This window comes from Salmo salar, chromosome ssa10 (genome assembly GCF_905237065.1).
Source record: "Salmo salar chromosome ssa10, Ssal_v3.1, whole genome shotgun sequence".
NCBI lineage: Eukaryota > Metazoa > Chordata > Actinopteri > Salmoniformes > Salmonidae > Salmo > Salmo salar.
In genome coordinates, this window is record NC_059451.1 from 61,961,490 (window position 1) to 61,976,166 (window position 14,677).

General features: G+C 40.9%; 1 protein-coding gene across 1 annotated transcript in view; it reads right to left on the reverse strand.

Moving 5' to 3' along the window:
- LOC106560692 (eukaryotic initiation factor 4A-I) overlaps positions 1-14,677 on the reverse strand; it is a 31,316-nt gene that overhangs the window by 1,316 nt on the left and 15,323 nt on the right. The window contains exons 7-10 of the mRNA XM_014123815.2: positions 6,949-7,092; positions 5,866-6,003; positions 556-645; positions 64-143 (exon numbers count right to left, since the gene is read on the reverse strand). Coding sequence (XP_013979290.1) covers positions 64-143; positions 556-645; positions 5,866-6,003; positions 6,949-7,092 — 452 coding nt within the window. The remainder of the gene's footprint in view (positions 1-63; positions 144-555; positions 646-5,865; positions 6,004-6,948; positions 7,093-14,677) is intronic.

Sequence of the window (14,677 nt, forward strand, 5' to 3'; positions counted from 1 at the left end):
CAGCAGTGACATAAGTTACTCCTATGGAGCTTTGTTTTTAGTATAACTCAGGGTCCCTCCTACCTGTGAATGTAGTTCTCACGATTGGTTGGCAGGTCATAGTTGATAACCAGAGACACCTGCTGGACATCAATTCCTCGGGCCTGAAAGCAGCAACATGATCAGCACCTCTGCTATGCCTGACCTCTAGCTGCCATTGCTTTATTACCCTGAACCCTGGTGCAGGCTAGCTTGGTTCCATGTGAATCAGTTGGTAAACGTGCAGCGCTAGCAACACCAAAGGTTATGGGTTCGATTCCAGAGAACATACAAAATATGTGCAACTTGACTAAAACTTTGGTATTACTGAGAATAGGCTAATTAAATAGATCATAGAGCTCACTTACACATTTAATTTCACTGTAAAGGAAGTCACTTTGAATAAAAGTGTTTGCCAAGTTGATTAACATAGTAAGAAAAATTATATTTATTACATTCAACGAATGAAAAGATTCAGGTCACAGTGTGCTCTGCCCAGGTAGTAGGGTGCTGCTGCGTCTCCTGAACTCAACTCACCAGCAGATCTGTGGTGATGAGGACACGGCTGGACCCAGAGCGGAACTCCCTCATGATTAGGTCCCTCTCCTTCTGGTCCATGTCACCGTGCTGGTAGGAAGGAAGGTGTCACACATTTTACATTTAGTACTCTTATGCAGACCCACTTATAGTCAAACACGACAGTCAGCCTGGATCTGTGAACACCACAAGCACTTAATTTTACATTATGGAAATCAAAAACCAAGAAATGCTGATCTAACCAGATCAACAGGATGTTTTCCACACAAATAGAGGCACTAAGAAGCAATGGAGGAACTTGAGAGGATTCTGCATATAATGTAAATTAATGCTGACACCTCAATACAATTTATAACCTCCATGGGATCGGTGACACCCCCCCACGGGACAGTTGAGCTAACATGTGCTAATGTGATTAGCATGAGGTTGTAAGTAACAAAAACATTTCCCAGGACATAGACATATGATATGGGCAGAAAGCTTACATTCTTGTTAACCTAACTGCACTGTCCAATTTACGGTAGCTATTACAGTGAAAGAATACCATGCTATTGTTTGAGAGCACAGTTATGAACTTAAATTTATCAATAAACCACAGAATGCTCTTGTGCAGGTCAAGGGCAGTCAGGTCCGGGGTGAACCAAGGGCTATATCTGCTCTTAGTTCTACATTTGTTTTGAATGGGGCATGCTTATTTAAGATGGCGAGGAAAGCACTTTTAAAGAGCAACCAGGCATCCTCTACTGACGGGATGAGGTCAATATCCTTCCAGGATACCCGGGCCAGGTCGATTAGAAAGGCCTGCTCAATGAAGTGTTTTAGGGAGCGTTTGACAGTGATGAGGGGTGGTCGTTTGACCGCGGAACCATAACGCACGCAGGCAATGAGGCAGTGATCGCTGAGATCCTGGTTGAAAACAGCAGAGGTGTATTTAGAGGGGAAGATGGTCAGGATGATATCTAAGAGGGAGCCCATGGTTACGGATTTAGGGTTGTACCTGGTAGGTTCCTTGATAATTTGTGTGAGATTGAGGGCATCTGTCTTAGATTGCATAAGTGTTTAGCATGTCCCAGTTTAGGTCACCTAACAGCACGAGCTCTGAAGATAGATGGGGGGGGGGGCGATCAATTCACATATGGTGTCCAGGGCACACCTGGGGGCTGAGAGGGGGGGGGGTCTATAACAAGCGGCAACGGTGAGAGACTTGTTTCTGGAAAGGTGGATTTTTAAAAGTAGAAGCTTGAGTTGTTTGGGCACAGACCTGGACAGTATGACAGAACTCTGCAGGCCATCTCTGCAGTAGATTGCAACGCCACACCCTTTGGCAGTTCTAGCTTGTCGGAAAATGTTATAGTTAGGGATGGAATACAGTGTCATCTGTATGTGTGCAGCGCACGCATGTCTACAACTATAACCGTTAGTGATGCTAAGGATAAGACTTCTGGCTTTCCCAAAAACCTTCTCATTAACTAGAAAATGTGCAGTTTTGTCACAAAACAATGCCACCGATGTCGCAAGTTGAGGGAGCGTGCAACTGGCATGCTGACTGCCGGGATGTCCACTAGAGCTGTTAGCAGAGAATGTAATGTTCATTTCTAAACCATAAGCCGCCTTCAACGTAGTTTGAGAGAATTTGGCCATATGTCCAACAGGCCTCACAACAGCAGACCTTGTGTATGGCGTTGTGTGAGCGAGCGGTTTGCTGATGTCAACATTGTGAACAGTGCCCCACGGTGGTGGGGTTATCGTATGGGCAGGCATAAGCTACAGACAAATTGCATTTTATCGATTGGCAATTTGAATGCACAAAAATACCATGAGATCCTGAGGCACATTTTTTTTTAAAGGTATCTGTAACCAACAGATGCGTAATCCATATATTAGGGCCTAATGAATATATTTCAATTGACTGATTGTCATGAATTATAACTCTGTAAAATCTTTGAAATTGTTGCATGTTGCATATTTTTGTTAAGTATATAAAAGAGGCAAATTTTGGTCAATTTTGCCTGAAACTAAATGACCCTCATTAACCGGTCAACAGTTACATTTTTTCTAAACAGTAAAATTACGTGACCAACAGAAAACACTATCAGAGATCTGTATATAATGACGAGATGCTTATGTTTCTTCCCCCCAAAAATGGGAGTCGTCCCAAGGCGGAAAGGCAGGCGACAAGCATAGGCCCAAAATAAGCCAATAGAAATGCATTGGACAGATTTTGGCGAGAATGAAACCTCTCGCTTTTTTTCTCTTCCTCTGATACTATGCATGCATACCTACAAGGACCCAACACTTTTTTATTAAGAGCTTAATGGAAACATGAATCAATAGCAAGCCTATCGTCTTCCAGTCAAAAGGCTATAGCCTGTTATTAACCTCTCTGGGCTAGACGGGACGAATTCGTCCCACCTACGCAACAGCCAGTGTAATCCAGTGGCGCGATTTTGAAATACCTTAGAAATGCTATTACTTCAATTTCTCAAACATATGACTATTTTACAGCATTTTAAAGACAAGACTCTCGTTAATCTAACCACACTGTCCGATTTCAAAAAGGCTTTACAACGAAAGCAAAACATTAGATTATGTCAGCAGAGTACCCAGCCAGAAATAATCAGACACCCATTTTTCAAGCTAGCATATAATGTCACCAAAACCCAGAAGACAGCTAAATGCAGCACTAACCTTTGATGATCTTCATCAGATGACACACCTAGGACATTATGTTATACAATACATGCATGTTTTGTTCAATCAAGTTCATATTTATATCAAAAACCAGCTTTTTACATTAGCATGTGACGTTCAGAACTAGCATACCCCCCGCAAACCTCCGGTGAATTTACTAAATTACTCACGATAAACGTTCACAAAAAACATAATTATTTTAAGAATTATAGATACAGCACTCCTTTGTGCAATCGAGGTGTCCGATTTTAAAATAGCTTTACGGTGAAAACACATTTTGCAATATTCTCAGTAGATAGCCCAGCCATCACGGCTAGCCATTTAGACACCGACCAAGTTTAGCCCTGACCAAACTCCGATTTACTATTACAAAAGTTTGATTACCTTTGTTGTCTTCGTCAGAATGCACTCCCAGGACTTCTACTTCAATAACAAATGTTGGTTTGGTCCCAAATAATCCATCGTTATATCCAAATAGCGGCGTTTTGTTCGTGCGTTCCAAGACACTATCCGAAGTGTAAATAAGGGTCACGAGCATGGCGCAATTCGTGACAAAATATTTCTAAATATTCCATTACCGTACTTCGAAGCATGTCAACCGCTGTTTAAAATCCATTTTTATGCCATTTTTCTCGTAAAAAAGCGATAATATTCCGACCGGGAATCTGCGTTAAGGTAAACAGAGGAAAGAAAACAATGCATTCGGTCGACGCGGGCACGCGCCTGAGTCTCACAGTACTGTAACCAGCCACTACCCAAACGCGCTACTTTTTTTCAACCAGAGCCTGCAAAGCCACGATTCAGCTTTTTGCCGCCTTCTGAGAGCCCATTGGAGCCGTAGGAAGTGTCACGTAACAGCAGAGATCCTTTGTTTTGGATAGAGATGACAAAGAAGGCCAAGAAATGGTCAGACAGGGTACTTCCTGTACAGAATCTTCTCAGGTTTTGACCTGCCATTTGAGTTCTGTTACACACACAGACACCATTCAAACAGTTTTAGAAACTTTGGAGTGTTTTCTATCCAAAGCCAATAATTATATGCATATTCTAGTTACTGGGCAGGAGTAGTAACCAGATTAAATCGGGTACGTTTTTTATCCAGCCGTGTCAATACTGCCCCATAGCCCTAACAGGTTAAACATGCAGCTCCTGTAATGAAGCAGCTAATAAAACCATTTTCAAACATTTGCCCAAATGCAATTAGTTGAAAACAGTTCTAAACGGCACACCTAATGCGAGCAGTTCCATATGTGACTGAGATAAAAAATCTTTTAGAAACTTAAAGGGAATCTAGTAGCAACTACTATGATGGGTTTCTAATATGACTAGGATTGTACCTTTGGCTTCTGGACAATTAAATAATGTTATGAAAACCAATAGAACCAGGGATGCAAACTGGTGAGGGCCCAAAAAGGTGACACTTTTTTGCACTAAAACATGCAAAAACAATATCCCTGCTAGGGGGGATAAAAAATAAATATAAAAATATCAGCTTTAAAATCCTAATTTCTAGTGATTTAGGCTGGATCCCTTCTTGAAATGCAGGTTTTACCTAATTAAACAAAGAATATGATCGACATGATCAGTCTGTGTAAAATAAGTGGTTAATGTGAACCTAACTCACAGCTAAAAATGTAAAGAAAAAAATAATGTAAATGTTTCCAATGTTATTTGTTGCCTAGACTTTAGTGGAAATGACACTCAAGTCTTGAGAAAAAAACAACACTAAAATTGCAGTTAGCCAACATTGCACTTGGAAAAAAATACTCTTAAAGTAGAAACAGAATGAAACAAACTTATAGTTAGTGGCCACTATAGTAGACATCGATCAAGTGCACAAGGCTACCTGCGCAGGAATAACATTCAGAGTAAAACATTAAATAATCCCCCCTCACTTAAGTGTTACTGTCAAGTTCAACACAACAAAAGCAATATCTTTGGGCTACACATTATTACATTGTACACTTTCTGCCTGTGGACATCTGTTCTACAATGTGCCAGCAGAGCATGATAAAATCTTTGCCTCCACGTTTCTATGGATGGATTTTTGCAAGGCTACTTTAAAGCAAAATAAGATATGATTATTTGAAGTAAAACATTCAGGTTTTAAACAATTATACTGCCTCAAGCTCCCAAAGTGGTGGGGGGGACACTGAAGGTCAACAGTAGGCAGTCTATAGTCTACGTAGCCGAATGGAAGGCGCGCTTTACAAGTTGAGAAATAAAAATAGCTCAATTTTAAATTGTGGCCACTAAAGTGAACACGCGATTGTGTTTAGAATTGTTATTTGTTCCGCAATGACTGGGCTTACAAAAGCAGCTTTCACTCCAGTAGTCTACAGGCTTTTTGAGGACCTACCCGCGCCGTCTTGACAGATGGTAGGTAGGCTATTCCGCTTCTCAAACTAGGCTCTGTATGCTGTGCGTGAGATAAATAAAATGCATGCCAACTAACAAAAATACACACGACAATTGAATTCCACAAAATTATGCAAATTAACATATAGACCGATAAGCATGACTGGTCAACTGTATTTTCGGCAAATAACCAATTAGCATCTATCGGTAAGACAACGCTGTGGGACATGGACAGCGAGCTGGAAGTGCAGGAGCTCTTACCAGGGCAGAGACTGTGAAGTCCCTGGCGTGCATCTTCTCAGTCAGCCAGTCCACCTTTCGGCGGGTGTTGATGAAGATCACAGCTTGGGTGATGGTCAGGGTCTCATACAGATCACACAAGGTGTCCAGCTTCCACTCCTAACAAAGGAAAGGGGGTTGAATTGAGTCTGAAGACATGGGAAAACTTCAAGCCTAAGACCTGGTCAAGAACACCTATTTCAAGCTATCGTGCCAACCCAAATTACACTATCCATGCAAGGAAATTTTGTTTTGATATTACTGTGTTCACATTTTCCTTATCCAGCAGTTTCAGGCTAGTAACCTGGCTAGTGCAGTAAATATTGTCTCAGCTCATTAGTGTGAAAGGGGGTACACTACACATAAGGTTGGTTGATATTACAGTATTAGCAAACGTCTAAATTATGAAGAGCATGAGGTTGCTTTTAAGTTAAAGCTGTGGAGAGGGACAAAGAGGCCAGCCATAGTGGAGAGCAGTTGACTTCCTCTGCCAAAGAACATTGTTCCTGCAACAGCTTGGGAGACGCCATAAAGAGGCCAAGTGAGAGGTTTCACTCTAGCCTACATCTGTCCAAAATAAGCCCAATGTGTTTCTATGGGCTTATTTTGGACCTAAGCTTGTCGCCCGCCTTCGGGACGACTCCCATTGTTAGAGCGGAGACATGAGCATCTCTTCATTATATACAGATCTGGAGACGCAGAGGGAACTTGGGACCCCAACAACATTTCCAAAGTGCTCAAGAGGATATAGCTAAACTCATCAGAATCATTGTAGCAAGCTCTTTTCATACAAAATCAACCATCTTGATAATCAAATACTACAATTTTAAGAAAGGAAAGGCCATTTCTAAATGTCTCATTGATTATCATTCCATGTTAACAGGACAGTTACTGTGTTGTATTGACCAAAAGGGGCTACTTCATGACTTGACTTATTCCTGTTAGTAGAGCAAAGGGCCTCACAAGATTGTAATAATGAGTATATAAATAGAGCAATACATTCATTATACGTGTGTGTATACACACATACACACACACACACAAACGCATCCATTACAGCAATACCTCTTTCTCCACGTTGATGTAGAACTGGCGGATACCCTCCAGGGTGAGCTCTTCCTTCTTCACCAAGATACGGATGGGCTCACGCATGAACTTCTTGGTGACCTCCAGCACATCCTGAGGCATAGTGGCAGACAGGAGAACCACCTGGAAAACAGGGTTGAGAAAGGTATTAGGTCTATAGAGCAATCACTTGACAAAGGAATACATGGGTCATTGAAGATTACTATGGTGTGCTCAGCTGTTCATCTCCCTCTTGCTAGCTTTTTCTTTCTCTAGGAGCACTACCAGGGAGGAGGGTCAGGACAAGTACTAGCTAAGATTGAGAAAAGCACAGTACATTCTACATGAAAAAAAAAAAAATATTCTACATTCCCAGAGATTATGCTTAATTGACCCTTTGCTATGCCCCGCCCCAGAATGTGGGGAACCAATCGCAACGCTCCAATGGATAGCAACTGCCGTCAAGTCTGACACTTGGGACAAGATCACATTTAAGTCGCATGAAAGCCAGCGGCAAAAATAGTTCAAAAAATGTATTGTTTAAATGGATAAATAATTGAACACTGCAGCAGAAGTACTTGCTACTGTGATTCCTGAAATGCAGAGCATGTTGGGCAGGTAGGAGCGCTGGGCCAGTAACCCGAAAGGTTGTTGGATCAAATCCCCGAGCTGGTAAAAATCTGACGTTCTGCCCCCGAGCAAGGCAGTTAACCCATCGTTCCCCGGGCACCGATGACGTGGATGTCGATTAAGGCAGCCCCCCGTACCTCTCTGATTCAGAGGGGTTGGGTTAAATGCGGAAGACATTTCAGTTGAATGCATTCAGTTGTACAACTGACTAGGTATCCGCCTTTCCCTTTTTCTAATCCAAAATTAAAAACTTGTTACAATATTTGCTAGCTCAGCTGTCTAAACTCAGTCTCATTAAACACCAAACGTTGCTAACGCTAGCTAGGCACGTAATACAACTTCTTCTCGAAATGTGTTAGCTAACTAAGTTAGCAATGATATGAAAACAACTCCCATCTGCTGTACACATCAGGATACCATGAGAGCACTAGTGAATTCAGAGTATTTCAATGTCTAGCTACACTACAAAGCAATTGCAATGACAGTTCACAACATACCCAAGAGTTTGCTGATTAGCAAGGGGTAGTCTGTAGGGATGTGCATCTTTCCCTTTCAAGACGATTCGATACGCATCTATACTGAACAAAAATATAAACGCAACATGTAAAGTGTTAGTCCCATGTTTTAAGCTGAAATAAAATATCCCAGAAATGCTTCAAACGCACAAAAATCATTTCTCTCAAATTTTGTGCACAAATTTAAAACAGTATGATCATTACACAGGTGCACCTTGTGCTGGGGACAATAAAACGACACTCTAAAATGTGTAGTTTTGTCACACAAGACAATGACACAGATGTCTCAAGTTTTGAGGGAGTGTGCAATTGGCATGCCGACTGCAGGAATGTCCACCAAAGCCAGAGAAATTAAATGTTAATTTCTTTACAATAAGCCACCTTCATTGTTTTAGAGAATTTAGCAGTACGTCCAACCAGCCTCACAACCGCAGACCACATGTAACCACGCTAGCCCAGGACATACACATCCTGCTTCTACACCGGTGGGATCGTCTGAGGGGAGTATGTGTCTCTGTAATAAAGCCCTCTGGTGGGGAAAAACTTGTTCTGATTGGGTGGGCCTGCAGCACCCCTGCCTAGTCATGTGAAATCCAGAGATTATGGCCTAATGAATTTATTTAAATTGACCGATTTCCTTATATGAACTGTAATTCAGCAAAATCGTTGAATGTTGTATTTATATTCAGTGTAGATACATGGGATCTAATACGTTTTCATTTTAAAATTACTCCGTTTCATTAGAGCAAGGATCTGGCGGACCCGGACCAATCTTTATTTGTTTTACTCAGTCAACTTACTGTTGAGCGTTAGAATAGTAGAATACACCATGTGAAATGTAGTTATTTTATTTGTAAATTAGTCTAACGGGCAGTTATCTAAAATTGTAGAAACATTGTGGAATTACCAACCGGTGGGCCCCCGTCGATTTTGATAGTCACTCTCACTCAGATACCATATAAATAAATAAAAAAGCGAACATTTCTCTGCACCCTGTAGGTATACAGACCTGCATGCCACTGCTGCCTCATGAGTTCAGATTGTGGCACCCACCCCATCAAAGTTGCCCATCCCTGGATTAGAGGAATGAATCGATGCACTAACATTTGCTGTAGGGCTGACCCCATTTATTAGACTGGTCAGTCAATAGGCTGATGGTCGACCGAGATGTCTTTAGTCGCCTGTCTGAGTGGACTGATCCATTGTGGAGGCCGTGTGGATGGCACAGTCCATCACTAAAACACATGCTACTGAAATTGTATACGTTTATATTACATAACAATGGTGCAACACTAATAAAAATACTATTTTATAAAAAGCACCTTCTCCCGCGTTGGATAGCGGTCGCGGTCCGTGGTTCTGAAACATCAGTGAACTGTTGAATTGGCGCCTTTTCCTAGACCATGTCGCTATGTGCATAACAGCAAAAGTTAATCAGCATATTGGTGTTGAGAACAATGCGGTGGAGTCAGCAGCGGAGATAGGAGATGAGAAAATAGCTCGCCTTAATTGTCCAAGAAAAGTGAGGAGAGGAAAACAACTTAATTAGGTCAATAATCAATAGCCTAACTTCTAAAATGTGCCTGGCTTTATAAATCATCCATATATATATATATATATATATATATATACACATACAGAAATAAGACAGATCCTTCTTCTGTTGCCTGTTTGTTTAATAGCCTGATTCCGTGAGCATCTAGCCTCACGCAACCACACAATCTCCAGATAGCTCCCGAGTGGCACAGCAGTCTAAAGCACTGCATCGCAAGGCTAGAGGTGTCACTATAGACCCTGGTTCGATCCCGGGCTGTATTACAACTGGCCGTGATCGGGAGTCTCAGAGCAGCGGACAATTGGCCCAGTGTCGTGAGAGTTTGGCCGGGGTAGCACGTCAATGTAAAATAGAACAGCCAATATGGTATTAGAATGTATTTAGTGTCGTTTACACTGTTCCAAATTGTCAGAAACACATTAGCCCTCTGTTGATCTCCTTGTTAATATTACTATTATGATCATCATGATAATAAGTAATATCATTAGTATGCTTAGCCTTCATTAACCATAAGTTACTTAGGATTATATTTCAATACTTATATAGGCTACTGTTTCAATCAATAATTTGTTCATGTCATCACACAGCATACAAGTCATTCATGATTGGAAACGCAAATCAAGCATTTTAGTTTGGAAGTCAAATAAAGCAAACCTTGAATAATTAGCGTAGACTAAAACCATCCCATTTCGAAAATTGCATTCAGCAATGAATGCGAATGTTTAGTCTGAGGTAAAAGGCTTTACAAAAAAAAAAGTTAGACTCCGGTAGGCTTATCATTTATTTAGTAGTTTACATTGTTCCAAACAGTCAAAAAGTTTCAATATAATTTAACAGCAACAGTTTTGCAACATTTATTTTACATTCTATACTGAACAAAAACATAAAACAACTTCAAAGACTACCGAGTAACAGTTCATAAGGAAATCAGTCAATTGAAATACAATTCATTAAGCTATGGATTTAAGCTATGGATTTCACATGACTGGGCAGGGGGAGCAGCCATGGGTAGGCATAGGCCCACCCACCTGGCAGCCAGGCCTAGCCAATCAGAATTAGTTTATCCCCACAAAAGGGCTTTATTAGACAGAAATACTCAGATGACCACGTAGGTGAAGATGGAAGTGGAAGTCCTGGGCTGGCGTGGTCACATGAGGTCAGCGGTTGGATGTACTGCCAAATTCTCTAAAACAACGTTGGTAGAGAAATGAACATTCCATTTTGCTCCTTACCTTTTTCTTGATCTGTAGTATTTTCCACAATGAGTCAAATTTATTCCACACATCTGAATTCTCCTTTACCTCATGAGCAACCAGTAAACATTCCCGCTTTAAGTCCATCTGTCACATCCTCTGCATCCACTTAGCTGTCACATGTACGCAGTGTTTGTTATAACCAAGTTATTGATGTGATGATATGCTACAAGTCAGGCCCCATCAGTCATGTGCATGAGATGCATATACATGTTACGTAAAGAGAGCAAGGGTTGCGAGAGTATCCCAACTGCACACTCCCTCAACTTGAGACATGTGGCATTGTGACAAAACTGCACATTTTAAAGTGGCCTTTTGTCCCCAGCAGAAGGTGCACCTGTGTCATGATCATGCTGTTTAAAATCAGCTTTTTGATTTCCCCCCCGATTGATGAGGAATTGAAAAATTGTATGGTTGAACAGGATGAGGAAAAAGGAATGGCAATCTAAGTTTGGTTGCAAAACCGATTGGCAAACATACTACAAATTGAGAAATACTGTGACTAAACTGAATAAAAGAAGAAGAAACTACAATGAAAGAAAAATTATATAAAGAAGGATAAGTAAAACGCTTTGGAGCACCATAAATTACATTTCAGACAAAAAGCCAAACTCAATCATTCATTGAATCAGCTGTCTCATTCATCACATAACCCACTGATATTGCTAATGACTTTAATGATAGTTTGCTAATCTTGCCTATGGAAATAAGGCATGACGTGCCAGCAACAAACACAGACTACACATCCAAGTATATCTGATCAAATTAGTTAAGACAAGCATTGTAATTTTGAATTCTGTAACGTGAGTGTGGAAGAGGTTAGTAAATTGTTGTCTATCAACAATGACAAGCCACTGGGGTCTGACAATCTGGATGAAAAATTACTGAGGATAATACCGGACAAAATTGCCATTCCAATTTGCCATATCTTCAATCTAAGCCTACTAGAAAGTATGGGCACTCAGGCCTGGAGGGAAGCAAAAGTAATGCCGACACCCAAGAATAGTAAAGCCCCCTTTACTGGCTCAAATAGCAGACCAATCAGCCTGTTACCAACACAGTGTAAACTTTTTGGGGAAAAAAATGGTGTTTGACCAGATAGAATGCTATTTTACTGTAAACAAATTGACAGACTTTCAGCACGCTTATAGGGAAGGACATTCATTAAGGACGGCACTTGCACAAAAATGATTGATTGGCTGAGAAAAATGTATGATTACAAGATTGAGGGAGCTGTTTTTTTAGACTTCAGTGTGGTTTTTGACCTTATCGATCAGTCTGCTGCTGGAAAGACTTGTGTTAAGGCTTTACACCCCCTGCGATATGGTGGATAAAGCATTACCTGTCTAACAGAACACAGAGGGTGTTATTTAATGGAAGCCTCTCCACATAATGCAGGTAGAACCAGGAATTCCCCAGGGCAGCTGTCCAGGCCCCTTTTTTCAATCTTTACTAACGACATGCCACTGGCTTTGAGTAAAGCCAGTGTATATATGTGTATATATGCAGATGACTCAACACTATATGCATCAGCTACTACAGTAAGCAAAATCACTGCAACATTCAAAGAGCTGCAGATAGTTTCAGAATGGGTGGCAAGGAATACGTTTGTCCTAAATATTCCAAAAACGAAAAGCTTTGTATTAGGGACAAATCATTCACCAAACCTCAACTAAATCTTGTCATAAATAATGTGGAAACTGAGCAAGTTGCGGTGACTAAACTGCTAGGAGAAGACCTGGATTGTAAACTCATGGTCAAAACATATTGATACAACAGTAGCTAAGATGGGGAGAAGTCTGTCGATAATAAAAAAGCTCCTCTGCCTTTTTAACACTATCAACAAGCCAGGTCCTACAGGCCCTAATTGTTTCACCTGGCCTACTGTTCAGTAGTGTGGTCAGGTGCCACAAAAAGGGTCCTCTGAAAATTAATTGGCTCAAAACAGGGCAGCACAGCTGGCCCTAAAATGTACATGGAGAGAAACAATAATATGCATGTAAATTTCATGGCTCAAAGCTGAAGAGACCGACTTACACACTACTTGTTTTGTAAGAAGTGTTGACATGTTGAATGCACCGAGGTGTTTGTTTAAACTACTAGGACACAGCTGACACCCATACATAGCCCACAAGACATAGAGGTCTCTTCACAATCCCCAAGTCAAGAAGAGAAAATGGGAGGCGCACAGTACTACGTAGAGCCATGACTACATGGAACTCTATTCCACATCAAGTAACTGATGCAAGCAGTGGAATCAGATTGTTTTTTAAACTGATAAGAATACACCTTATGGAACTGCAGGGACTGAAGAGACACACACATACACATAAGACATGCACTCCACACACGTACACATGGATTTTGTGTTGTACATATGTGGTAGGGAGTATTGGCCTGAGGGAACACAATGTGCTATGAAATGTAATATCTTAAAATGTACTAGCGTAATGTTGCTGGACCCAGCTAATAGGGATCCTTAATTACAATAACAAACAAACGTGACTGGGGAACTATGCCAACTTCATAATGTAAAATAATGTGACCAGTGAAATTAAAATACCATCTGCTTTATCTCCTAACGCATTGCACAAGTTGGCTGCAGGAATTTCCTTAAAGAGCTACAAATATTAACCTCTTATGGCTAGGGGGCAGTATTTTCACGGCTGGATAAAAAACGTACCCGATTTAATCTGGTTACTAATCCTACCCAGTAACTAGAATATTCATATACTTATTATATATTGATAGAAAACACCCTAAAGTTTCTAAAACTGTTTGAATGGTGTCTGTGAGTATAACAGAACTCAAATGGCAGGTCAAAACCTGAGAGATTCCTTTACAGGAAGTGGCCTGTCTGACCATTTCTGGAACTTCTTTGCCATCTCTATCTTTTACAAAGGATCTCTGCTCTAACGTGACACTTCCTACGTCGTCCATGGGCGCTCAGAGCCCGGGAAAAACCTGAATGTCGTCATCCCAGCCCCAGGCTGAAACACATTATCGCCTTTCTCAAGTGGCCGATCAAGGGACTGTGGGCTTAGGCGCGTGACCTGGCCGCCCCCGTCTTTGTGATTTTTCCTCTGTTTGCCGAAAAGGAGATTCCCGGTCGGAATATTATCGCTTTTCTACGAGAAAAATGGCATAAAAATTGATTTTAAACAGCGGTTGACATGCTTCAAAGTACGGTAATGGAATATTTAGAATTTTTTTGTCACGAATTGCACCATGCGCGCGACCCTTATTTACCATTTCAGATAGTGTCTGGGACGCACGAACAAAACGCCGCTATTCGGATATAACGATGGATTATTTTGGACCAAACCAACATTTGTTATTGAAGTGGCAGTCCTGGGAGTGCATTCTGACGAAGACAACAAAAGGTAATCAAACTTTTATAATAGTAAATCTGATATTGGTGAGTGCTAAACTTGCCAGGTGTCTAAATAGCTAGCCGTGATGGCTGGGCTATGTACTTAGAATATTGCAAAATGTGCTTTCACCAAAAAGCTATTTTAAAATCGGACATATCGAGTGCATAGAGGAGTTCTATATCTATAATTCTTAAAATAATTGTTATGCTGTTTGTGAACGTTTATCGTGAGTAATTTAGTAAATTATTAGCAAATTCCTCCGGAAGTTTGCGGGGGCTATGCTAGTTCTGAACGTCACATGCTAATGTAAAAAGCTGGTTTTTTTATATAAATATGAACTTGATTGAACAGAACATGCATGTATGTATAACAATGTCCTAGGTGTGTCATCTGATGAAGATC